Source organism: Monodon monoceros, unplaced genomic scaffold (genome assembly GCF_005190385.1).
Source record: "Monodon monoceros isolate NGI ecotype Baffin Bay Population unplaced genomic scaffold, NGI_Narwhal_1 Super_Scaffold_7, whole genome shotgun sequence".
In the NCBI taxonomy this organism is placed as follows: domain Eukaryota; kingdom Metazoa; phylum Chordata; class Mammalia; order Artiodactyla; family Monodontidae; genus Monodon; species Monodon monoceros.
Genome location: NW_021703784.1, coordinates 65,389,185 through 65,415,740, shown reverse-complemented (window position 1 = coordinate 65,415,740; position 26,556 = coordinate 65,389,185). Strand labels below are relative to the sequence as shown.

General features: G+C 47.8%; 1 protein-coding gene across 11 annotated transcripts in view; it reads right to left on the bottom strand.

Moving 5' to 3' along the window:
* ARNTL (aryl hydrocarbon receptor nuclear translocator like) overlaps window positions 1–26,556 on the bottom strand; it is a 104,581-nt gene that overhangs the window by 14,744 nt on the left and 63,281 nt on the right. For 8 of the 11 annotated variants that reach the window (XM_029207349.1, XM_029207348.1, XM_029207350.1 and 5 more), the window contains 10 exons: window positions 20,837–20,965; window positions 18,055–18,178; window positions 16,867–17,090; window positions 14,572–14,610; window positions 14,236–14,277; window positions 12,722–12,879; window positions 10,891–10,970; window positions 5,978–6,070; window positions 4,732–4,849; window positions 2,068–2,217 (listed from right to left, as the gene is read on the bottom strand). In XM_029207349.1, coding sequence (XP_029063182.1) covers window positions 2,068–2,217; window positions 4,732–4,849; window positions 5,978–6,070; window positions 10,891–10,970; window positions 12,722–12,879; window positions 14,236–14,277; window positions 14,572–14,610; window positions 16,867–17,006 — 820 coding nt within the window. In that variant the 5' untranslated portion in view covers window positions 17,007–17,090; window positions 18,055–18,178; window positions 20,837–20,965. Of the gene's footprint in view, window positions 1–2,067; window positions 2,218–4,731; window positions 4,850–5,977; window positions 6,071–10,890; window positions 10,971–12,721; window positions 12,880–14,235; window positions 14,278–14,571; window positions 14,611–16,017; window positions 16,181–16,866; window positions 17,091–18,054; window positions 18,179–20,836; window positions 20,966–26,556 lie in introns of those variants that run through there. The other 3 variants (XM_029207354.1, XM_029207351.1, XM_029207356.1) reach the window with 2 other exon arrangements.

The window sequence follows — 26,556 nt, the reverse complement described above, 5'->3', positions numbered from 1 at the left end:
CTGAAGGGAAAAGGGAGGCGTTGGGGGTAGAGTTGGAAGGGCAGGTTGGGAGCATATCGTCGGAGCCTTGGATTGTTTGCTCACAAATGTGTTAACCTTTTTCAGGTAGGAAATGGAGAGCTTCCGAAGGTGTTTAAGTGGGGAAACAGCAAAATCACATCGTGATTTGGATGTTCTAGGAGCAGAGTGTTGGGTGAACTGGAAGACATGCATGAGGTGCTGAGGACTGTACCATGGCAGTGCCGTGAAGATGAGGCAGGGCAGGACACAGGAGAAATTTCTGAGCTTGAACTGCTGGGATTTGGTATGAGTATCAAAATATTTGGTATGAAAAAAGAAAATAAAGATGACTCCAACTTTTTCAGATTGAGTGGTTAGCTGGTATTATACAATTTATTGACTCAGGGCAGAGAATACAGAGTAAGTTTTAGAGGAGGGGGAGAAAAGATTTCAATTTGGGACACATTAAGTGTGGAGCACCTGTGGATTCCAACAGTAACACATCCTTATGGAACAGTTTACCAAGCATCAGGTCTGTGCTAGTTACTGGGAAACAGTGGAAAACAAATCAGACCTGCCTTTGTGGAATTCACAGTCTAATGGGGGAGAGAGATTTTAAACAAATAACTACATAACTGCAACTGTAAGGAAGTGTCAGAAAGAAACCCTACAGGGTGCTACAAGCAGACATAAGGCAGCCCGAGGCAGGGAGCGAGTGACAGGCACTGAGGTCCACTCTAAAGGACGAGCTCGAGTGAGTCAGGGAGGGGAGCTGGTGGCGAGAGAGGGGCATTCCCGTCAGAGGTGACAGAGCATACGGAGACTTTGGGTAGAAAGGGTTTGGAGGCATCAAAAGGAGGTCGGCAAGTCTCAAACGTATGGAGTAGTGTCAGGGGCGGGGGTTTGCAAAGTCACATGAAGGATTTTAAACTTTTCTTCAAGAGCAGCGGGAACCACTGACGGGTTTAAAACAGGGGGCTGATACGAAGATTTGCTTTTTTTCTTCTTCTATTTTTTGGCCACGCCACGTGGCATGCGGGAGTTCCCCAACTAGGGATCGAACCTGCACCCCCTGCAATGGAAGCGTGGCGTCTTAACCACTGGACAGCCAGAGAAGTCCCAAGATTTGCTTTTAGAAAGGTCACTCTGGCCACGTGAGGGGCTGGAAAGCGTGAGGAGCCTGCTTCACCAGGCCTGTGAGATCCAGGGTAGCCTCCATCTAGCGATAGTAACAGTAAACATGGAGGTGGATAAACATACTTCAGATAACTTCTGCAGGGGCAATTCATGGCAGCAAGACATTATAACTGACTAGATCAGGAGGGAGGGAAAGGGGGTGAGGGTGCCCCCCAGGCTTCTAGCACGCACAGCTAGATGGACAGTAGTGCCATTTACCTTCGAGGGGAAGCTCAGGTGGTTACTTCTACATATATCACGTTTGAGATGCCCTTGAGATGTCCAAGCAGGTAGATTAAATAAGCAGTTAATTTACAAATCTGGAGTTCAAAAGAGAAGTGCAGGCTAGACATATGAACTTGGAAGTTAGTGGCATATAAATGTCATTGAAAGCTAAGGGGGTGGATGACATTACCTATGGATGCGTATATATCTACTCTTAAGAGAAGGCGGCTGGGGACAGAAGAGGAGGAAGCAACAAGAGGAACCCGGAAGAAAGCCCGGAGTGGGAGAGGACAGGAAGAAAAACACTTCACAATGGAAGAAAAATGAGAAGTGTCCACTGCACTTAGCCACCTGCAGGCACTGGTGAACTTAGAATAATTCTGGTGGGCTCGTGGGTGCTGGGGAGGGAGGGGGCTGTGACTTAGAGAGTACTCTTTCCCAACCACAGGAAAACAAACAGGACTTAAACAGAGGGAGCCTTCCCACAAACCTGTGTCATCGTGACACCGTCAGGGCCTTCCAGCTCCCCCCCCCTGCTCCCCAACTGCCCCCATTGAAGGGGGGCTAGTGAGGTCCTGGCTGCAATCCTGGGACCCGCTGCTCTGAGCCCACCCCCTGCTGAGCGCTCCACCTGTGATAGGATTTAAAGAACTGTTAAGTGGTTACCTTTTTTCTTTGAGCAGGTGGAGGGGAAATCCTTGTCTTCAACCTTTACGGAAGGCCTGTTACACTTCATCCTACAGAAGAAAGAACGCCGTGCTCCAGAACATAATCGAGATGGCCCAGGGGTTATATCTGTTTTAACTGGAAGTCCAGCTGCAAATCAACACACAAAATGTGATAAACTGAGGGCAGTGTTGTCTGTCAGGAGGGGGAGTGTGCCCTTGAAGAAAGTCTTTTCTTTCCTGCCTCGCTGTTCTGTAACAATGACGTGACAATAACCCCTCTCCTCGGTCTAGGCCTTAACAGGTGCTGTATGGACAGGGGCGCTGTCAGCCCGGAATGCTTACAGGTCACAAAGAGCACGGCGACTGAAGACTGGACTAGGTGCTCCAGGGAATAAAGAAATACACACAGGGTTCCTGTCCAGCAGGAGTGGACGGCTGAGAAGGGGAGATGGAAGTTCACCAGGAAAAGACTAATGAGAGCACAACGTGACGTATGAGTGATCAGTGCCAAGTAAATGGCAGAAACAATCGGTGTTTCCCAGAGGCAGAAGCAGGTGGGCTGGGACTTGGAGGATGGGCAAGACCTGGATACTGGAATGGAAAGGAGGCAGCAGGACTGCCTTCAGTTCTCAACCCTGGCTGGATGCCAGAACCGCTGGATGCTTCATCAACCTGCAGGTTCTGGGACCCCATTCTAGACCTGTGCTTCCCAGCGTGGTGGCCACTAGCTACAACACAGCTATTGAGAAGCTGAAATTGGAGGTGTGCTGTACGTGTGAATAAAAATAGGATTCCAAAGACTTAGCACCAAAAAAAAAAGTAAAAGACCTCATTTTGGATTTAGTGTTAAATAAAATACAGTATTAAAGATAATTCCACATTTATTTTCACTTTTTTAAACGTAGCTACCAGAAAATTTTAAATCATATAAATTTCACATATAAACTGGCTCATATCTGTGGTCTGAATTATGGTTCTGGACCAACTGAATTAGAGTCTCTGGAGAAAAAGCATGACTGTGATCCTGATAGAAACATGGGCTACTTGTCGGTGCAGAAGCCGGGGCTGCAGATCACGTCTGGAGGGAACAAGCGCCCACTGCCCACCGCGGGAGCAGCCATCACAGGAATGGCTACTGCCGGGGGCTCCTCCTGGGTCTCCCTGCTCTCACCTACCTCCCGCACTGCTGCCTCAGTGATCCTCCCCCAATGCCAATCCGAGCCCGCCCCGCCTGGTTCACAGCCCTTCACTGTGTCCCCACAGATGAAAAGGTCTTCGTGGTCCAGCCCTCTCCCTCCCCTGCATGTTCTGTTCCAGCGGCACCGGCAGCCCACAGCACCCCACGTCTGCACCAGTCCACAAATCATTTCCTCTGCTCCTTTCCTCCCTTCATCATTTGGCAAACATTAATTCATCTTTTCAAACCCACCTGGAGCTGTCACCTGCTCCGTGATGCCTGTACCCACGCCCACGTGAGAATTAATCATCGTTCTCTATGCCTGGTACTACATCTATGGCTGCACCTATTATGAATGGCACTGTCTCCTTGTCTCCCTGACTACATGGTAAGAGCTTTAGAGGCAAGGACCAAACAGCATTCATCTTTCTCTTCTGAGGTCACTAAAAAAATTGCAGGACCATACTATAAAGGGCAACAGGTACCAGGGACTGCATTGTACTTACAGGAAGAAGAGGAGTGCCTTAGTGAAAAGGATGATTTAAAGGAGATTCCTCTGGTGGTTATTTCCTTCCAGAGATTACAATGGAGAGCTTGGAAGCAAGAAACTAGTTAGGCTATGATGGCACTGGGCCAAGGTGAATATACCACGTTGTGCTTACTCTGTGCTGGAAACTATGTACTCCGTTATTAGCATATTAAATCCTCACAACTTGATGAAATAGGTAACATTTTGCAGATAAGGAAGCGGAGGCACAGAGAGGTTAAGTAACTTGCTCAGGGTCACACAGCTAGTAAATGGTGGAGCCAAGATGCGAGCCCTGCATTTGACTCAGACCAGTGCTCTTAACTGCTGGAGTGCACAGCACCCCCATGGGGCTGAAGGAGAAGAGAGCTTCTGTGGCCTCACACAGGAGGCAGGGAGCGGGTGCAGGAGCAGGAAGCTGGGGGAGAACGTGAGTGGTGGCTCCACTGCTGCAAGAAGGAAGCAGGGAGGCGGGCGGAAGGGCGGGGCAGGGCATCTAATGAAGAACCACTTTGGTCAAAGAAGCGTCATATTTACACTTGAAGTTTTCTTACTTTCATCTTATGAGGCTGCATGAGTGCAACTCAGATAAATAGAGGTGATTTTTTTCAGGGGGAACAAATCAAACTGATGTGAACCCTTTTAACGCAGGAACATAACAACTTGGAATTTCTAGATTCTGAAAAAAAATGACTAAAAATCAGAACGAATCAAATGAAAGTAGCTGTTTTTCCTCTCACGAGTTTAGACATTGAATTTTTTTCTTCTTTATGTAAAACAAAAGAGAAACAAACACAAAGTAACATAAACAATCCCACTGAGCCAAAGACAGCACCTGGGACCCAGATAAAGAGCAGAGAGGTAGGAACCCAGAGGCTGAGGTCCGCACACACTGCTCAGCCCGGCGCTCAGCCGTCTGGGCAGGCAGCTGAGGAAGCAGCGGCGGATCCCAAACTCACTTTTTGCATCTATGAGCCGCTCCCGGGGTGCAGTGTCAGAGGAGGAGAGCTGCTCCTTGACTTTGGCGATATCTTTAGGATGCAGGTAGTCAAATAAACTCTGACCAATCAGATCATTCTGTGGGAATGTATCATCAGAAAGGACAAGTCAACGGCACGTGGAACATACATTAACCAACAAGGGCTTGGCCTTTACTCTGCATTTTTAAGCACGAGAATTTCAAATATTTCATGTGTTAACATGTACACACGTCCAGTCACTTTGCCTAGATATAGACACAATGAATGAGGCACTGGGAGTGTGGTTTTGATAAGACACGAAGGCAAAAGGGCTCAACCACATACATAAATAGTTCATGCGCCTCTAAGGCAAAAGTCTTTCAGTATGTATTCCTTTTCATTTATTTCTGAGGCCCACAGATTCCCTTCTAAGACCTCAGAGGGAGGAAGGTAGGGCGTGGGCTCTGACTCTAGCTCCATTAAACCTGTTCTTAAACAAGTTGTGTCATCCTATTTGCCTCACTAGCCTAATTGTTAGCAGAGATAAAAATAACTTCTTCCATAGCTTCGCTCTAAGACTAAAAAGAGCAAAACACCTTGGAAACACTAAATTTACATTAATTCTAATTTATATAAATGTTATTTTGATTCTGCAATTCTTCTGCTTTACTAAGTTTCCATGCAAATACCAGCATGTGAATGAGTGAATGAATGAAAAAAACGAGTAAAAACTCTAGGGACAAAATAGGTGAAAAGCTCTGTTCTAGAAGCATTTATAAATGGTTATCTTATATGATCCTACAAACGGTCATAGATTGTATGGATTATTACAATCATTTTTTAGAGGACGCTGAGGTTCAATAGAGCTAATAAGTGACATATCACTGTTAACACAGTATGGGTGGATTCCCATTTTTCTTATTCCCTGGTATTGTATTGTCTGCCTACCTGTCTTCCTTGTCAGACAGCCCCTTGCCCCCCTACCCCTACACTGTGGGCTATTTATCTTGCAGCAGTGAGAAAGCTACAATGCTGATAAGGTCGAACTTCCCAGTGGGGGAAGCACATTAAAGGAAGTTTTCTAAGTTTATATTCATTTCTGTGTAAAGAATCTTCTGGAAGAAGGATGGGGTGGGGGAATATATAAGCACTTCACATGTCACCTGTCCACCATAATTATTCTGAGAAGTGGGGTGACCTTTTTGGCTGCTGTGAGGCTGCCCAGCACCAGCAGCAGGAGCAGTACCTGGCTGTAGTTGAGGATCTTGAAGACAGACTCTGACACAAAGAGGATCTTCCCTCGGTCACATCCTACGACAAACAAAAATCCATCTGCTGCCTAATCAGGAGAGATGGATAATCAATTCATCACTTTAGGAAACATGACTTATAGTCACTCTGATAGCATCCAAAGCACAGGACTGCAGTCATTGACAGTTTCACAGGTATCCTGAGAACAGGATGTTCAGAACAAATGCCTTCCGAGAATAGTAAGATTCTCTCCAAGGCAGATATACACACATGTATTATCTAATGATTACAGGGGAAAGTGCCATTAGAGTAAGTTCTGTTTCAAAGCAGAACTCAGCTTAAGAATTTTCCTTTGATTGCATGAAGGTCCAGAGAAATACATTTCATTGCTCTAAGTATAACAATGCTGTAATATCATAGAATCTGAGAGCGGAAGGAAACTTTAGGATCAGTACCCCCTGGTCCAATATCGCAGCCTCCATCTGTCCTCAACTCAAACACCTCCATTTCCAGGGAGCTCTCGGGAACAGTGGTTCTCAACATTTGAAGTGGGGTTTGCTTTTGGTTTTTTATGCTGATGGTCTGGAACGGGGCTAGATCACTGGTATGATTATTACCCCCTCCCCGTCCCACCCTTACCCCCACCCCGTCCCACCCTTACCCCCACCCCAAAGTGATTCTAACGTACACAGGCTCGAGAAGTACTGCTCTCGAGTATTATCGCTTGACCCAGGGCTAGGCCGTTTGTATCCTAAATTATACAAAAAAAGAAAAGCAAAAATTTCCCCTGACTTTCTTTTCACCTCTTCTTCACTTTAAATACAGGTAAAAATCCAAAGGGCCAGTAAAGATAGGTGTGGAGACAGGACAGTATTTGCTGGATAAACTGAAGCAGGTAAACACCAAAGCTACGGTACCTGAGAGCTTAGGATGTTTTGTGCATGTGTGACTGAATCCTATCCACGACTTTCCAGGCGGGCAACTACTCAACTCCTGTTGGGGCCTTCCCGGTGCCAGGGAGGGTGCTCCGTTCTCTACCATGCACTTGCTCTACATTCAGCTACCACGGTCTAAATCACAGTGCGTCATTATCTTGCGTTATTTGCTGGGCCGCAGCCTGTCCTTTGGAAGAATCTAGAGAACGCTTTTCCACAAAAGGGCCTTCGGGATGCAGTTTAATTCAAAGAACTAGGAAATGAATTCATGTGCCAGAAGGTAACAGAATGGTACATGCACTTGTGCTGGGATAAAAGAAGTGAGTAAAAGGGGAACAGATTCACTATTGCTGTGAGAGGGCTTGGCAGGCTGTCCTGCCAGAAGGAAGCTGGGGATGATCCTTTCCTAAGTTAGGTCTCTGAGCTGGCCCAGGGGCAAGGGATGACGGTGAGGGGGAAGCAACTTCCCAAGCACCATCTGCTGGAAGCCTCATTCTGTCAAAAGAGAGAGTATTAATAACTTCCTCACTTGCCTTGCTGACAATCTTATATCTAACGAGAGAAGAGAGTATTTTGAGGCTTTTCATTAATGAAGCGATGTGGCACAAAAGATGCCTGGGAAGAAGGTGCTCGTGACATCCTGGAAAAAATGCTGGGCAGAGTCAGGCCCAAACTGGTGACACGAGTGCAGTGGATTTGAACACATGCAGGGGAGGGAGAGGAGGTTCCAGAGGCTGGTGAACACGGTTAGCACAGGGGAGGCACAAAACATTCCGACACTGCTTCACTCGGGCAGATAAACACCGGCAGGTGAAGAAGCTGGGGCTGAGGGGACAGCCAGAGGGCAGAGGAGTGAGACACGAGCACCACGGGGCCAGGAAGACCAGGGCAGGCTCGCCCTCAGGGAGGACGGTGTTAAGTTAATGAGTGACACGGAGCCCAAGCAGCCGCCACGTTTTCAAAACTCGGGACATACAGGATTCAGACACTCTAAACTGACCAGGTTCACTGCTCCTTGACACGCCGGTTATTAAAGATATTTTGAAAGCACTTAGTAAAGAATGCTATTAGTCAGATTTGCACTGGTAAGGAAAACTGGAAGTCCAGTTCCTGCTGCCAAACTGTTCAAACATCATCTGAGTGGACCCTGCCATCTGTTGAAGCAAATTCCCAAGAACTAGGCACCTGGAAGCGGCAAGGAATCAGACAGTACTTCACAGCCACTGAGATGGGCCAGAGATGTGAGAAAAGTTCCATCAGGGAAGACAAGTCACCACTGACGTTGTCTGAGAGAGAAGAGCAGAAAAGGCAAGCCCAAGATAAAGTATTTAGCTTGGATAGCATTAAAACTCTTATTCCAGACCTTGATAAGTGTGGGCATCTAATAGGAAATCATTCAGAAAAGCAGCAACAAGACAATTATTAAGCACTTGTCATCACAAAAAGAGCTGGTTTTATACATATACATACATATATATTTTTTTCTTTAAAAACACCAAATTTGGACTTCCCTCGTGGTGCAGTGGTCGAGAGTCTGCCAATGCAGGGGACACGGGTTCGAGCCCTGGTCTGGGAAGATCCCACATGCCGCGGAGCAACTAGGCCCGTGCGCCACAACTACCGAGCCTGCGCTCTAGAGCCCGTGAGCCACAGCTGCTGAGCCCATGTACCAAACTGCTAAAGCTCCCGTGCCTAGAGCCAACGTTCCACAACAAGAGAAGCCACCTCAATGAGAAGCCCGCACACCACAACGAAGAGTAGCCCCCGCTCGCCGCAACTAGAGAAAGCTCACGCCCAGCAACGAAGACCCAACACAGTCAAAAAAATAAAATAAAATTTTAAAAAGTACCAAATTATCAGTATGGCAATTAGGACCAGCTACATAATCTGTAGGGCCCAGTACAAAATGAAAATGTAGGGACCCTTGTTCTCAAATACAATTTTCAAGATGGCGACAGCAGAGCATTAAACCAAGTGCCAGGCCCTGTGTGACTGCATAGGTTGCATGCCCGTGAGGCCAGCCCTGCTGGTCTCTCTGGAGATGCTGCAGGTATAGTTTACATCTTAACTCCAGCAAGTCCTCCCTGAGAACAAGGACATCTTTATGAAAAGGATGGAGAGGTGAGGGCAGAGTTGGGTCTTCCAAGCATGCCTTGAGAGGTAACCAAATGACCATCGCCAACTTCCTGAGAAGCCTTGGTCCCACCCTACAGTGTTTATCAGTGATTGGATGTTTGTAGGACAGGGCCATGCATAACCAGTAAGTACTAAAGTGTTTGCTCAATTAGCTAATGAATGAAAATGGAAGACAGAAGACATACCTATCCAAGCTTCAACTCACATGAAGCTCTGAAGGATCGCTAATGATAAGCTGGAATATGGGACTATCCAATAAATAGATATTTATTGGATGGATGAAAGAGAAGTTCAAAAAAACTGCACCTACGCACGATGGAAAAAACCTGGCCTAACAATAATTCACGTACAAGAGAGCCGGGGAGGGCCACTATTACAGCTACCCCGGATGTGGCACTAATAAGATGGCTTCTACTGCAAGGGAGGCTACCAGGCCATCCAACCCCAGGCCAATCAGGCCACAGCTGGAGTTCCATACTGGGTTGTGGCAGCCACTCCTGGAGGGAAATCTAGCAGACGGATGCGGTTCTGTAAAATATGTGTGGCAACCGCTGCTCCCGACCCCCTTCTCTCCTGCCTGCGTCTACGATACTTGTTCTGCAACATGCCTTGCAGCTATGGGGGACCAGGTGACATCTTCTGGATAAGCTGAAGTCCACTACTGTGCTTCCAGGAAGGTGCATCCTTTCTTGGTACAAAAGACGGCTGGCCTGAAGCCTCCCCTGCCCTTTTTCTGGCTGATCCGCTACTGAGAGCTGGCACAGGCCGTCTCACTCCAATGAGGCAACAAGCTACATGCTAGCTCAGCAGGGTTGTGTGAGAGGACAGAAAGAGCCTGGTTCCTGCTGACCTCACTGAACCTCTATACGAGCCCCTCACAGCCTACCCCAGGACTGGCTATGCTGGAGAAACAAAGCCCTGTTTATTCAACACGTCTTCTGTTCCTTGCAGTTAATACAGCATGTCACGAGGGGATGGATAGAGACTATTGGAACGAGCAGGCAGCCAAGGCTTACAGAGGGCCTGAAGCCGGGGTGAGCTGAAAATGGGTAGCGAAGATGCAAAAATGCAGCTGGACTATCCTCTGTGCTGGGGCTTTGCAAACTTCTGCTCAGAGAAGTGAGGTCAGCCCTGGCTGCGGCGAGATGGGGCAGGTATCCTTGCCTTAAGTTAGGCTTCTCTGTTTCTCTTTTCACAGTTTGCAAGAGGACACATTTCTGAATTTGGTGTCTCTCCCTTCAATTTCCAAGTGAATCTCGCTCTACCCAGAGCAGACCTGACTCAGCACAGAAGCCAGGTTCCCGCAGTGCCACCTCAGCTGCCTCTCTGCAGAGCCTGGCAGGAGAAAGTGAGCACTGTGGTCAGGCAGGTGAAAGCATCGCCTCCTTCACTTATTTTCCTCCTCAGGCCATGGTGTCTTTGGAAGCTTGTTGTTTTGATGGAATTTTGGTATAAAGATTTAGGTGGCTGTTTTTGTGCTAGTGGTTAAGTGATGAGAGAAATTCTCAGTTGCTCTCAGTTTCAGTCCCTTTCTAAAACCTTCCTATTCAGGAAGGGGATTCTTCATTACCTCCTATTCTAACAAAATCTGCTCTTCTTATTTAAAGTCCCAGTAGCATAGACCTTCAATTTTTGCTTGAGCAAGGGTAGAAGAGGAGGGTCTCAGGGAAGAGACGTGAAGCCTGTTCAAACAGTAAGAACAAGGTGGAGGCCCCAAAAGAGGAAGTGAGCCTAAGCAAGTTCAGTGTTGAGACATCAAATTCCCACACGCTGGTACTTAACTCTGAAATTTGTAAAAATAAATGTTGTGTAAAACAATCCCATAATTGCAACATACCCTGAGAATAAGGTGTTTCAATTCATCATCTGATAGAAAGGTCGGTTTGTAGTTTGCTTCTGTGTATGGATTGGTGGCACCTTACAGGGGAAAAGAGAGAAAGCGTTGGAACACTGTATTTTCAGATGTCTCATTCCATTCGACTGCCTCAAACCTTCCAGATGCGGCCAGTCCTTACCACCTGGGATCTAAATTTTGTCTTCTTTTTCCTTAACAGAGACAGGGCTAGATCTGACTTTGGACAGGAGCCTCTAATGCCAAAGAGAATTCCACCGAAAAGCAAACACTGCTGCCCACAGGAGACTTAGCAAGCTTGCTTTTGTCACTATAGTGAAAATCAGGAGCTGACACAAGTTAAAAAACTGCTTCTAAGAGAGAAGGCAGCTCTAGAAGCAAACTGGTAGAGACTCCTGGGAGGTTCCCTCCTCCCAAGATCTATATTAAATGGGTTGTCTAGCGGTTGCTCAAATCTCCACTCTAAATGTTCTTGGGAAATCATCCAGACTGCCAGGCCCTGAGTAAACACCCTGTAGAAGGCATTTACTGAGAGCTCCTCTTCATCAGGGTTGAATTAAATGAGCTTGGCAACCCAGAGAAATGCATTTCTTCAGTAAGTGCAACTCGAGCTCCCAGGACTGGAAGGCACAAGACTTATGTTTAAAAGGCTGTCAATCTGGCATCTTTCAGGAGAATAACTTAGAGAAAAATGCCAGCAGGAAATGACTTGAAATCTGCAGAATGGTTAGTAAAAGAGTGAAGAAGTAAAATGAAACGATCCATAACAATTCCAAGCACCACCAGGAAGGAGGGAAACAGAACGCGTCCTGACTTTCATATCAACCAACAAGGCACATGTTACTGACCCACGTCCCTGCTTTTTAGGGTAGCTTGAGCTCTGCCACTCTTTTCCTTCCAATGTAATAGAAATTAGTTATGATTTAATCTCTATCTTCACTAATATGAATTTTAAAATGCCATTCTCCGGGCAAAGGACACAACATTTATATTTTTGAGTAATGATCAAAAGTCAGACAAAACCAGCTACTTCTTATTTCCGGTGGCTTTGTAGAAATATAAAAGACGTAATTCTTTTACCACACAGGTCAGAGATCTGAGTGAGCGCCCACTTTCCAATTTCCTCAAATAGTCCAAGACTAGCTGTGGAAAATTCCAGGAACCGCATTCACTAAAGTGCCTGATACAGTTTGGATTTCTCCCGTGGTGTGGATAAGTCACTTCCACGTCTCTGCCTCTGTTTTCTCACCCTCCCCGCACTCAGAAAAGAAGGAAAACACTGCTTCCCTCATAAAGAGTTGATCTGGTTTGGGAAAATTCCAGGAAGATGAAAATATCATCAGTGTTCATTCCTGACGATAAAACGCAGCAAGTCCCACCAACCAGTGACTCACTCTTCAAAAGGAACCATGATGAATTTTCCTCTTCAAAACTGAAACTGACTTTCCTGTGTCACTAAGGGCACCTACATTTCTGATGTATAGCATTGTATGGGTGGGGCCCAGGCACCACATACGCACAAGCTAGCACTTCAGCAGTGTCCTCTCTGACATGTATGTGCATATACACACGCACAGGACATAGCCTCCACCCTCTGGAGATGTAGGACAGCAAAACTGCATCTTGATACCCACAGAAGCTCAATAATCGTTTCATTTGGCATCAGGTCTATTGCTGAAAATGACAGGCATATTACTCAAAGCTACACATTTGCAAGTAATAAACATTTGTCCCTAAGGAGACTCGGGAACATTCTAGGAAAGGGTGGTAACATTTGTGAGCAAGGGCATAAAGGACAATAAAGCCGGGATCTCACCTCGTAATGTTTTCATGTGCTGAACCGCCATCCTCAGCACAGTAAGTTTGTCTAATTTCCTGGACATCGCATTGCACGTTGGTACCAAAGAAGCCAGTTCATCAATAAAACTGTTCATTTTATCCCGACGCCTCTTTTCAATCTGGCTGTGAGCTTCCCTGAACAACAATACGAAAAATGATTTCTGTAAAATGTAACAGGGCATCAAGGAAACGATGAAAATAAATCGTAGCTGTTTTCAATATTCATCTGTCAAGGCAAATTTAGAATCTGCAAAACGTTTCAAACTAGGCCTTCCTACTGAGGTCACCCAAAAAAGTGGGCTCACTGCCAGGTCAGTATTAGGTTTTTTTTATGCTCACCTCATCCTTAGAATTGAGAAATATTACAAAAACTGTCTTTTCAGAGTAAACTGAGCTGTTAATTTCTCCTCATTTCTTTTCCTCTGAGCCCCGATAAAGTTGGATTTTAAGACGGGGGTGAAGGAAAGAAGTGAGGTGGAGAATTCAAAGGGCAAAGCATCTGGAACAAACATCTGTGAGGGCGCCATGCTGAGCTGTCTCTGAGGTTTGTGGGGAGCCTGCTGTGTGGCCTGTCGGAGGCCGACTGATTGAGACACCAGGTAACTAACGCCGCCGTCCTTGGATCGGCCGTGACCCCACCTAGACACAGCACTTGCTACATCTGTCCCCAAGAGTTTCCACTGAGGAATGTCACACGCCTTCCTCCCTGGAATTGCTGCCTGCCGAGTCAGCGTGACACTTCCATGGGCACACACTCCCTCCCTGACTGGTTTGCACCTGTCATTCGTGACTGTCCCCCTCAAGAGGTGTGTCAACAGTGGAAACGTAGTTTGCTGCCACTGCCATAGCAACAGAACCATGGGATCTCTCGCCAAAGCTGATCCATGAGGGAAAAGCCAGAAGTGTCGGGTCAAATTCTGCAGCCCCTGGTTCTGTGTCACGATACAGACTCAAATGGCCCTGGGGCTACTGGCAGGAGAGCTCAGGATCTGCACGGAAAGGAGTCGCAGGCATGGTTGGAAGCAGGAAAGACGGAGTTAGAGAATCTCCTTGAGGGAGCAGGGCACCCCCAGGTCTAGCCTTCAAGTGCACCTTGCAGAGCAATAAGGGCACTTTCAGAGGCTTGGGACAGCCCAGGGAACCGAGTCACTGAGCCAGGTCTTCCTGAAGGGCCCTGAGTCAGTAAGGAGTAACCTGCTGAAGACGGAGAAAACCTTTAGCCTTGATTTATCTTCTGCTCCCTCCAAAGCCCCCTTCCGGTTAACTGTGCTTAGACAGCAAAGAGTGAAGGCAGCTCAGCCTGGAGGGATGGAGGGAGGGGCAGAAGGCCACATCAAGCCCGGGCCCCCCATGCCTTTCCTCCTTCCCTAAGGACGTGACAGTGTTGAAGACCGTCTGACAGACAAGGACCAGATATGCAGAGCCTCCTTGGCTACACACCAAGCAACCAAACCAGGACAGTTTGTAGACAGAATGAGGGTCCAAGCTCACCTTGCATTTTTGATCCTTCCTTGGTGCTCTGTGTATTCTAACCTGGAAAAAAAAAAAAGAAGAAACACAATGTCCTGGAGATTGACAACAGAGTTACACATCTGTTTTCTTCCCTGCCTTATCCCTGTCACCTCTACATGACACACAAGAGCTTTGGTTGTTGGCCACACTGGGGGTGGGGGGAGGGAGACAAGTTCAAGCCCATAGGCCCAAGGCCTCCTTGCTTATCCCTAATCAAGGACATGGATGGAACCTGCACCAAGTAATAGAATGTTTAATTATGCAAAGAAAATGGCTCTAAGGATGCTGAAGTTCAAATGACTAGATTCATGGTACCTTCCATGAGGGTCATCTTTGTCTGTGTCCATGCTTTCTCTGAGAAAACAAAAGAGAATGTGACTGTTAAGACATACAAAAATAGCTTCTTATCATAATACAGAAGGCCCTCATTTATCCAGAAACCAAGCAATTAGAAAGCTCAAATAGTCATAGTATTGACTCTTGATGTATAAAAGTAAAACAAACAAAACAAACTTGAACCTACTATAAAACCCAGACCAAACAAAAGTTATATATACCATCTCAATAGAGTTCGCGTGTTAATATATTTTTACCGTATTGATTGTTTGCGAAAATTGGGAATACATACAGCATTTATGGAAACTCTTAGGTAACCAGAGTATCCAAGTAACTGTAACACCTCATTCCCCCCCATCATTCTGGATAAATGGGGTTCATTCATTTGCAAAACACATCAAGCATCAAATATACTATATATTTGGTGATGGTGGGTTAGGTGAGGAGGGGAAATCAAAGTACCCACGAAGAAGTACTGAGCAGAGCCCCAGGCCAGCTCTTCAAAGGCACTGCTACCCAACGCTCTGGTTCTCAGCTTGGCGGGAAACCCCAAGCCCTGAGGAACTGGGACAGAGGTTGGCATGGGGTTGGGGGGCCACAGAGATTCCTGGGGCCACAGCAGGGATCTGCCTTCCTTGCATGGACTCCAGAATCCAGTTTTCACATCACCTTGTGGTTCAGGAGAAAACAGATTGAAATCCTCAGAGGAGGGAGTTCTAAATCCCCTGGGTCAGCTCACACCCTTCTCCAACCCCTAAATCGCTCAGGAGGGCACTGGCCGACATCTGGGCCTCCTCCTTTCTCCTGTAAGAAAGGAGGGATTATGGCCTTCCAAACAATGTCATCTCAAGGGCAAAAACAACTTTCTCAGGAGCACTGAGGCACATCACGGGCATTCTAGAACAGTGGTTCCCAACCAAGAGCCCTCAATTTCCTCACAGGCAGAGACTTTCTCTAGCTAGTCCTGAAGTTCAGAAGAAAATCTACAGGCCACAGGGCAAAACGACAACTCTCTCTTCCCTTTTGTCTAGACTTGTATCCGCTCACTGAGGCAGATGACCATCTCAGGTGAAAAGCAGCTCTGCCCTACAGGTATGAGTTTAGTGCATTAAAATGATAAGATAAAGGATTATGGTCGCTTAATTAATAGGGTCTCCACGAATTACAGAAGACCTGCAAACTGGGGTCCATGCAGGAAACCTGAAAGTTCTGGATGGAGACAAGGTTGGGAACCACAGACCTAGATAGCAGAGGTCTTAGAACATGTCAAGGCCTCCATCAGCACTGGCCCAAGACAAAGGCTCCACAGAAAGCATCTAGTTTCCCTGTTGGGGAGTTACTGCCATGGAAGAACACCCTCTCGGTCCTCACACCCACTCTCCATCCCCTGGGCGTCCACTCTCTTAATCATCTGGGATCACTTACATATTACTCATAGCATCTCCTAGTGGGCATCTGACCTCCAGCCACTGTGCTCCCCAAATTCGACCTGTGAACTTCAGCAGAAAGGACATCTGCTGTAGGGGGATACCTCCTTGGAGATTTTCCCTCATTAAACAGAAGAAAACCTCTCAAATGGACATTTGGGCAAGACTCCACAGTTGCCTCTACAAAACAAAATGTGCCTTTGGATGTTCTATGCTGACTTATTCCCTAGATGTTTGTTCAGCTACAGAAGAGCTGACTATAAGTGTGAAAACTTACTTACTCAAAAGAAAAGCCATCTAGTCTAAAAAGAAAAGTACTATTTAATATAAGAGGAACACACTAATTTAAATAGTGTTTAAGGACAACGTCACTGTTCCTATACTGTTTCCAGAGATGACCTCTACTTATTCACTCCACAAACGTTAAGTAAGCCATTGATGTCCTCCTAGAGAGAGGCCTTCAAGCAAAGCTCTTTTTGAAACCACTGAGGTTACATCCAGGGACTTGGCCATCTTGCTCAAAAGAGCAAAGGAAAAGGAAGAAAGGGGTAAAATGTGGATCCTGGCTTTAAGGCTATTCTTTTTCCCTCGATGTGGAACAATCTGGGGACAGGAGCAGGGAGTAAACACCTCAGCAGTACTGGAAGCTCCCTCCTGCTTGCAATCCAGGGGGAAGATAAAGGGCAAAATCAACTACTGTGTGGCCACCTGGAGTTGGATCTTTCATTCCCATCCCTTTTCACAGAGAGGATCCCTTCTTCCAGGAGGGACAGTAGAGGCCCTAGATGTTCATGCCTGTGAGCCGACACCAAGTTTAGCCAGAGGAAGACGAGCCCAAAGGCCTTACTGGTAGTCCGTGGAGCTGCCCTTGCGTTTCCGGTTGCAATCCATGCCACCGGTGCCCAGGGGGCTGGAGAGGAGGTCGGTGGCACCTGGGGACATGAAGTCGCTGATAGTTGAAGAAATGTCCATTCTCTGTTCGGCCATTGGAGTCTGGAATAGGTACAAGGAGGCACAGAGGCACGTTTATTTCTACGTGCTCTTCTAAGGTGGAGGACGACCAGGGTGGCTCTGTGGAGGGAAAGGGACTTGATTACAGCACCAACATCTCTCTCGCCCAGCCAACTGGAACAGGACCAGGTAGAACTGGAAGGGGCATCGTATTTACTCTAGGAGTTACTATAGGTAATTTAGGCTCACCCACTCATTTTTCTTGTAGACACAAAGCTCAGAGAAACTGGGTGGCTTCTCCTAGATCCCCGTGCCAGGGCATGGAAGAACTAAACCAGAACCCAAGGCTCTAGAAGTTACAGCCCTGTGCTCCTCCCACGGAGGGGACCAAGTGTCCCAGATGTTCTGACAGTCCTAAATTAATCTTCTTCTAATCAAATCTAATCAATGAAATAAATATGATCTACTTGTTATCTTTGTATTTTTAAAAATTTATTATTTTATTTATTTTTGGCTGTGTTGGGTCTTCGTTGCTGTGCGCAGGCTTTTTCTAGTTGTGGTGAGCGGGGGCTACTCTTCGCTGTCGTGCGCAGGCTTCTGAACGCGGTGGCTTCTCTTGTTGCGGAACACGGGCTATAGGCGTGCGGGCTTCAGTAGTTGTGGCACGTGGGCTCAGTAGTTGTAGCGCACGGGCTTAGTTGCTCCGCGGCATGTGGGATCTTCCCAGACCAGGGCTCGAACCCGTGTCTCCTGCATTGGCAGGCGGATTCTTAACCACTGCGCCACCAGGGAAGCCCTATCTTTGTATTTTTATTACAATTTTTTATCAAAGTTGTAGGAAAGCAGAAAATATCCTTTCTCAGCCTGTAAGTCCCACTTGGGAGTCAGGAAAAAGTGGTCCCTCTCCATCACTGGCCCAGGCAAAGTCTGTCCTGTCCTCCCAAACTGTCCTTTTGTACTCAGGATTCCACTGCAAGGAAAACCTAGCATAATGAAGTGAAGACACTGCAAACACTTGCAAAACATTTTGAGAATTCATATCTTAAAAGCGCAGAGTCGGCCCAAAGGAGAGGCTGGCAAGTACCTTGCAAGGGACTCCAACTGCAAACCCCGTTGAAGGTGGCCGTGCAGTGCCCGCTGTCGGGGTCCAGCTCCAAGTGACGTGACTGGGGCTGTCACTCCCACTCTCTGGGCCCGAGTTTCCTCATCTGCAAAGGGAGAGGCAAGGGTGAGCTCTTGTTTTCACTGTCACTATTGTGCCCACACATTAGAGACCTGAGCCCTCCTGGTTAGGCGTGTGTTGTGTTTTCAGTCTCACGACCATTGCTGGAGTGAACATCTTTGTGTGCGTAGCTCTGCACATTTGAGCTGTTATCTCTAAAAGTCAGACTGACAGGTCTAAAGGGGACACACATTGTGTTTTGGTAAATACTGAAACACTGTGCTCCAGAAAAGAACCAATAACTTACATCCCCGATAAGAGCTCTTGTCAATCTGAAAGAAAAAAACGAAACCTCACTGTTTTTACTTGTAATTTAAAATTATTACGGATGGTGTTCCTACGTTTATATGGGCATTTCTTGGTTTTCCTTTGTGCCCACTCATGTCCTATTTTCTTACCATATTGTCTTTAGGATCGATGGGCCTCCTAACTCATGCTCACCTGGGCACCTGAACTGGTGGGAGAAAAGCATGCAACGATCCTTGACTCTTCTGCTCCATTTATTCTCCCACTCTGCTACCATACTTGCTCTTTCCTCCTCAAACCTCCAACATCTCCCCAGTCCTCATGCTTAGCTGATACTTCACTAAGAGGCCAGCGACCACTTCTACCAGCTGCCTAGATGCTGCAGGCTAGGACCCCAGCCCCAAAGCATGCTGACCCCATCCTCTCTTACTAGTCCAGACCATCCGCCCCAATCCTGCATCATCCACTTCCCCCACTCTAAAGCATCACTCCCATTAGGATAAGAACACACTCAAACAACTCTCATCTTGGGGGGGAGAAAAACACAACTTATTTGAACTCCACTCCCTTCCAGTTACTGCCCCAATTCTTTGTTTCCAATTGCTTTCCTCTTCCCTCGCTATAACTCAACTCAAATCAGGCTTTTGTCCCCATCATCCCACTACAACAGCCCCTGTTGGGTTCACTAGTGACCTCCTCATTGCTAAATCCAACAGCAAGTTCTCCATTCCCTCCCTACTCGTCCCATCAGCACATCTAATAGAGTTGATCTCTCCCTCCTCCCTGTCTCTCAGCTTCATGGTTCTCCTACTTCAGTGGCCACTCCTCTTTGGTCTCTTCAGCTGGTTCCTCTCGTCTCCTCGCCTCTAGCTGTCCTCGGCCCTCCTCTGTCTATACTTACTCCCTAGGAGATTTGTCTAGTTTCACTGCTTCAAATACTATCCATGCTATGACAACTCCCATATTTACATCTCCAGCCCAGATCTCTCCCCAAATTCCAAACCTGTATAACCAACCATCACCCTGACATCTCCCTTTGAATATACAACAGAAACATGAAACATCCATAACCAATCCCTGGTTCTCCCCAAGCCAAGCCTCTTGGTCATGCCCAGGTCAGTAAGTGGTACTTCAATCCTGCTTGCTGCTCAGGCCCCAAACCTAGAAGTCACCCCTGACTCCTTTCTTTCCTTCACAACCTGCATCTAATCCATCAGCAAATCTTATCAGCTCAAGATTAAAAAAACATCCAAAATTCAACCACTTCTCCCCTTTTTCTTTCATATTTCTGCTCAGATGAAACTTCATCAGTGAAGCTTCCCTGAAGAGCCATATAATATGACCTCCCCACCAACTCTTCCTAACCACCCCAGGCCTGCTTAATTTTTTCCCATCGCCCGTATCAGCATTTGGCCTGCAATAATCTACTTAATTTACTGGCTGTCCTCTCCATTAGACTATAAGCATCAGAAAAGCAGGGACTTTGGTTTACTGCTTGCACCCTTAGTGCCTAGAACACTTTCTAGCACACAGTAAGCACTCAATAAATGCATGTTGAATGAATAAATTTGTATATGCTCATTATAGATGTTGTAAATACTTCCCCCCACTTTTGCCTTTTAACTTTGCTTATGGTATTTATATATGATACTAAAAGTGACATGTTTTAAAAACCCTGTCACCCCAAAATAATAAAAACATTCTCTTCTTTGCTGATGTTTTTATAATTTTTTTAAAAAAAATTAGTTCTTTAATCCACTTGGAAATTATTTTTGGTACACGACCTAAGGTTGGGAATTTCTTATTTCTCTCCAAAGAATAGACAGTTGTCCCGACACCACTCACTAGACCATGTGTCCTGTTACCTGTCACTTGAAATGCCATCTTTATTGATTCGTTTTCTATTTCTAGACTTTCTCTTCTTTTCCTTTGATCTGCTTATTCCCATTCTGGTACCACACTATTTATGATTGTGGCTTTATAATACATTTTAATATCTGGTAGAACAATTCCTTTCCTGCTTCTTACTCTTCATTTTAGAAATTTCCTGGCTAGTCTGATGTATTCTTCAAGGAGTATTTTATAATCATTTAATCACATTAAAGGCCCTGCTGCAGCTGTAGCTTTTGTTGTTATTATTATCATTATTACTGACATTAAGAGAAGTAGGCCAGCAGTGAGCACAGACCTCAGGGTCTCGGTGACCCTTTGGGTGTCAGACCTGTGGTGCCCCCTCTAGCCCCCACTCCTCTTTTTGAACAGCCATACATTTGCATGAGGTGGAAAATTTCAAGTTTCAGGGCTCCTGGAAGAAACCACACTTCCTGAGGGAAGGACTACCATCCGAGCTGCCAATGATAGTCACTCTAGGCAAGGGTGGGTGGGATAGGATTGTTACCTGAAGTTACGGTTCTTAAACCCCAGATCCACCTTGGGAGAAGCAAGGGGCCACTGGACTTGTTGGTCACCTCAAAGCAATTTTCATGTTTTGTCGCTTCCTTTCAGGCAGTCAACTTCTTCCAGAAACCTACAGTGGGGCCCACAGGAAAAGAAATCCCAAACAGGTCAATTTGGAGTAAATGAAAAGTCTCATAGCAGCTGAGGAAGATGGGGAACTTGCTCATGACTCCTGATTACAGGGAGCAATGCTGAGCTGACCGTCCCGTCCTTCAACTGCCTGTTAAACTCAACTGCAAACACATGAGGAAGTCTGCCAGGAGATATTTTCTGTGAAAAACAATGCCTTTTAAATTACTAAACGTAAATTCTTGGACACGGCCTTAAGAGGAAGAAGATAATTATATTTTTCATTTCTCCTACTGGGTCAAGCAATAATAACAGTGAACAGTGACTGAGCGTGTACTTGGCGTCAGGCGCTGTTCTTACTGCACCATGTAGATTAACTCACTCAGACCTGAAAATAACTCTGAGGTAAATACTGTTGTTTCCACATTTTACCAAGAAGATCGAGGCAGAGAGAGGTGAAGAAACCAGCAGAGGTCACATAGCAGGAGAGCAGTGGGGCTCCAGGAGCTACACCTGCGAATAACGACACCACTCAACTCTCTCTCCAGCCAGGTGAGTTACCTAAATGCACACAACGAGGAACCACAGAAAACAAGTCTTCAGAAAACATTAAGCCAAGACGAAATGCCAGCAGGGCCAATACCTGAAACCGCTGGGAGTGAGCTCAGACGCTGAAAGAAAATGTCCCTGATCTCAAGTACATGTGGTAGAGAAATCAGTTCTGAAAAGCTGCTCATGTTAAACTAAAGTGGGGGGAGAGTTTGCTGCCCTGCCCACCTCCTGCTGGCAGGATACAGGGGTCTCCTCTCTGGCCCTGCGAACCCTGTGGAAGGAACAGGCTCTGAAGGAAGAAATGGGCTGCACCTGCCCCACTACTCCCTACCTGCTCCACCTTGAGACGGAAAGACTTTTTTTTTTTTTGCGGTACGCGGGCCTCTCACTGTTGTGGCCTCTCCCGTCGTGGGGCACAGGCTCCAGACGCGCAGCCCAGCGGCCATGGCTTACGGGCCCAGCTGCTCCGCGGCATGTGGGATCTTCCCGGACTGGGGCACGAACCCGTGTCCCCTGCATCGGCAGGCGGACTCTCAACCACTGCGCCACCAGGGAAGCCCCGGAAAGACATTTTAAATGGGGCCTTCCTGACCTTCTTGAAGCACAAATTCTGGCGCTTCACATTCCACTGGCTAATTCTTGCATCTTCAATGACTTGCTTTTATCTTGATCATTATAAAGGTCTTCAAATGAATATCCAGGGATAGAACGGACCGCGTCCTCCCGATTTATTCTTCCTTGCAGTCTGGTTCAGAAACCCTCACTGTCTGACACAGGTAACCCTGTCTGGGCAAGTGCAAACGATGTGACCAGGAATTCTGGACTCCCAGTCCCTAAGCCTCGATGGATAAGCAGCAGGGATGCAAAGTCCCCAGGGCAGGGCTGCTTGGGAGAGGCTCAACACACACGATCCCATCTAAATCTGATTCCCCATCCAGGTCCCACACTATCCTGCCAGCCCCCAAATTCGCAACCCAGGATCCACCCTGGGCGACCTCCCTTCTCCTTCTAACAGCCCCAGAGCCCACACTTGGCCCTTGGATGCGTGGGTCCAGCCACTTCATCCATCCTTTATTCATCGCCTCCATCCAGGCTGCTCCCCTCTCCAGTCTCGTCCCCTCCTCACCGTGGTCAGAGGTAGGACACCCCCTTGCTTAAAATACTTCAGTGGCTTCACTGCTCTCCCCAAGCCTTCCAGATAAAACCCCAAACACCCCTAGCAGGATACACCAGGACTCCGCAAAGGATGTGCTCGCTCTCCAGCCCGACAGCTCATCTGCTACCCAAGGCGCCAGGCTGCTGAAATACTTAAGTTCCCAAGAGCACGCAGCCGAGAGCACGAGGCCTCAGCTGTGCCCACTTTGTTTTACAGGTGTGGCTCCCTTTACCCACTCGGTCACCGGGTGAACGCCTGCGTGCCTTTCAAGTGCCCTCAGGTGTACCCTCAGAGAAGCCTCCCGCTCTCCCGGGCTGCCCCGCCCCTTCCCCTCGCCCGCAGCAGCCTCTCTGCCTAGACCCCGCCCAGCCCCGCCAGCTGCGCCTGGATCTCACGGCTCAGCATCTCCCAGCACCATGCCTTGCATTTTCTTTCCCCCACTTCCCTGAAATTTAGATAAAGGTTCTCCGTACCAAACTCCATACGAAATTTCTTATTTTGATCATTTTTTTCCAGCACTCATGTTTACTTTATAGAAATAATAAATGCTAACATAGATTTTTGGCACTGTATTTTGCAAAACAAAAACCATGTTTCTTATATGCTTGGACAAGGTAAGGAAGCTGAATCAGCTGAGACAGTTATTTTTTGGAAAACTGTTTTCTCTCCAGGAAGGTGTTCTTAGATGTAAGACAATAAATGGAACAACGAAAGAAAAAGGACAAAAAACGTCTTCTGTGCTAACTACTTCCAGAAGAGATTTGAGCCAAGAGAGGGGGCTCCAAGAGGCCAAAGTTACCTGGGAGAGGGATCCTTGCTGACTGGGGGCTCAGGGCTGGCCCTGGTGCTGCCATCCAAGTGACACATAGCGAGGACGCTCTTGGGAGAGCCTGGCCATGGTCCTGGAGTCAGGGGTCACACGTGTGCCCACTTCTGACCTAGAGATTTCCGAAGGTGGGAGGGAGGCTCTCTGGGTGGCCAGAGAAGGCCAGGCATGAAGGGACCTGGGACGTGTACCTGGCAAGAGCTTGGGGGCACCCTCTGTCCCACCTCAGTCCCCCTGTGCTCCTCGGGGCATAGGGAGAAGATTCTCTGGGGCTCCACACAAAGGAGCAAGGGTGCTAGCAGAGGTGAGCCTGTCAGCCACTATTAGGTGCCAAAAGGAGACAGCTGGTACTCGGAGCAGAGTGGGGCAAGGCTGAAGCGCCCCTAAAGAAACCCACACACACCATCCACAGGAAGATGGCCACAGGGTGCCCTCCAGTTGTGGACCAGGCATCTCTGGGCTTTCCCTCCTCCCTGCCCCAGCACCCCAGAATGACAAGTAGAGAAAGGGGAGCGTGTGGATTGTATCAAGGTTCACACCATTAGCTGCTCCTCTGTGTGGGAAGTCGGCAGGCTGCCTCATGCCAGGCCTGGCCAAGTGACTCGCCCTGATGGATGAATGTGAGTGGAAGGGACAGTGGCAACCTTCAAACTGACCTTTACTGCGTGTCCCCCTGTTTGTGCCGAGACCAGAGATTCCTGGATAGAGGCGCCTCCTTTAGCCAAGACCCTGTATGGATGCAGCATGAACAAGAAGTGAACCTTGGCCATTGTAAGCCCCTGAGATGTTGAGGTTGCTTAATACCAGGGTGACTGGCTCTTCTGTTTGCCTCTGACCTTCCTGATTTAGCACTGAAACTCCTGCATCCCCGGAAACCCCTTGGTCCCCTAGTTGACACAGGCAGGAAGAAGGAAATAGACTCTGATCCTGGAGACACAGACCAAGCCTGACCTGGGAGGAGGGAGAGGCAATAGTGGCGGTCACACTGGTGGAGTTTAATCTTCACAGTAACCTATCTGTTAATTATGGTGATTATCCCAAATTTCCAGGTAAGGAACTAAGCACTGAAGAGGCAAAGACAACTTGCTTAGCAAGTGGGGACTGAAACCCACATGTGTCTGGCTCACTGGTGGTGGTTCTTTCTTCTGCTACACCACTGCCCATCCTGCCCCCAAAGCCACCCCTACAAAGGAAAATACAAATGCCCCCAAAACAAGCACTCCTGAGGAAGGAATCAGGGAAATGTGAGGAGAAGCAATCCTGGTTCAGGAAAGCTACAGAAACTGAAGTAAGAAGTTGTCTCTGGGCTTCCTGGAAGCCAGGGCAGAGAGGGAAATGCTCCTCTTACTTTATTAGGGTTAGCAGGGAGAGGTATCTGTCCAAGAGACTTGCTGGTTTTTTTTTTTTGGCCACTCCAGGCGGCTTGCGGGATCTTAGTTCCCCGACCAGGGATTGAACCTGGGCCCCGGCAGTGAAAGCACTGAGTCCTAACCACTGGACCACCAGGAAGTCCCCGGGAGACTCTTTCTATGTGACCTGAGCAACGCTGTGCCGAATGGCTCTGGCTCTGGGGAAACAAGCTTTGTGAAAGGACAGAGGGCTTCTCCCTTTATAAAATAGGACCCTGGTAAAAGCATGTTTCCCCTCCTCCTCCCGCCTGCAGGTGTAACAGCTGGATGGAGCTCTACTGAGACCACTTTGTGAAGCCTCAGGACGTCACTGGGGTAATGGCTTTGGATGATGTTTAATAAAAGGGCGCAGCTTAGGAAAATATGGACGATAGTGAATCAACACCCTTGCTTACCCGTGTCTAGTAGCTACATGCTCACCGATCTACTTTGCCACAAAACCCCTAGCTGCCTGCAAGGACCCCTGTGTGGCCACCTCTGCATCCCCACCACCTTCAAGGCGCTGGCCCTGGACACAGCATCTGCTCCAAAGTACTGTCCTTCCCCCATGCAGAGGAGCAGGGCAGCTGGCCCCAGTTCCATTCTCCATGTTCTCACCTCCAGGTTTAATGAGGGGATGAATGTGGAGTTGCTCTGGTCTGTTCAGATGGTGGTGGCCTTTGAGCAGAGGTGAGAGACTGAAGGGTCCCTGTCCCCTCTGCAAGTCCTCCTGATCCTCTGGTTACTCTGAAGGTTTGTGGGGAGTTTGGTTGCCTCGCTTTGCAACAGACGGATTTAGAGAACATTCATCCATGAGACCAGGTGCCTCGACCCTAAGGTAACCGGGGTTTGCACCACGATCAATCAGCAAGCATTTCTTTAGCCCTAGTGGAAGCCAGGGCACTGGGGACACAGCGGGGTATGTTTAAGATCCCCTCAATCCTGATCACTGCAACAGGCAGGGCTGTGCCTGCAGCTGTGCAAGCAGTGCACTGCCCCATGTCAGTGTACCTGCGCCTCTGTTAGGGGGCAGAGATTTGTAGAGCCATTACTACAAATTTCCAGCAGGTGGCAGTCAAGTATCTTGAGGAAGAAATGCCTTTTTTCCCCTAGCTGTGGGGCATATGTGAGGTACAGGAGCAGAACAGAGGAGAAAATGATTAGCTTACTTGCCGGTGTGTGTGGGGTAATGGAAGGAGAAGGGACCAGGGAGGAGGGGAGACTTGAACCAGGTTTGCCTGGTGGACTGGATGATTAGAATGATGTTCTGAGCAGAGGAGAGCTCATTTGCAGTGGCTGTCAGGGGCCTGGGGAGAACCCCGTTTGTGGCACTTGTGTACCCAGTCCTACTGGAAGCTCTAGATGCTTGGGAATCCTGAAATCAAACAAAAATCAAGGAGCTTGCATTTGGAACGATGGGGCTTAGAGAGCCTATTGAGAGGGTCTCACAAGAGGCAGGGGTTGGGAATCCTGGAGTAGTTTGTGAATCAAAACAAGGCTGGTCCGGGCTTCCCTGGTGGCGCAGTGGTTGAGAGTCCGCCTGCCGATGCAGGGGACACGGGTTCGTGCCCCGGTCCAGGAAGATCCCACATGCCGCGGAGTGGCTGGGCCAGTGAGCCATGGCCGCTGAGCCTGCGCGTCCGGAGCCTGTGCTCCGCAACGGGAGGGCC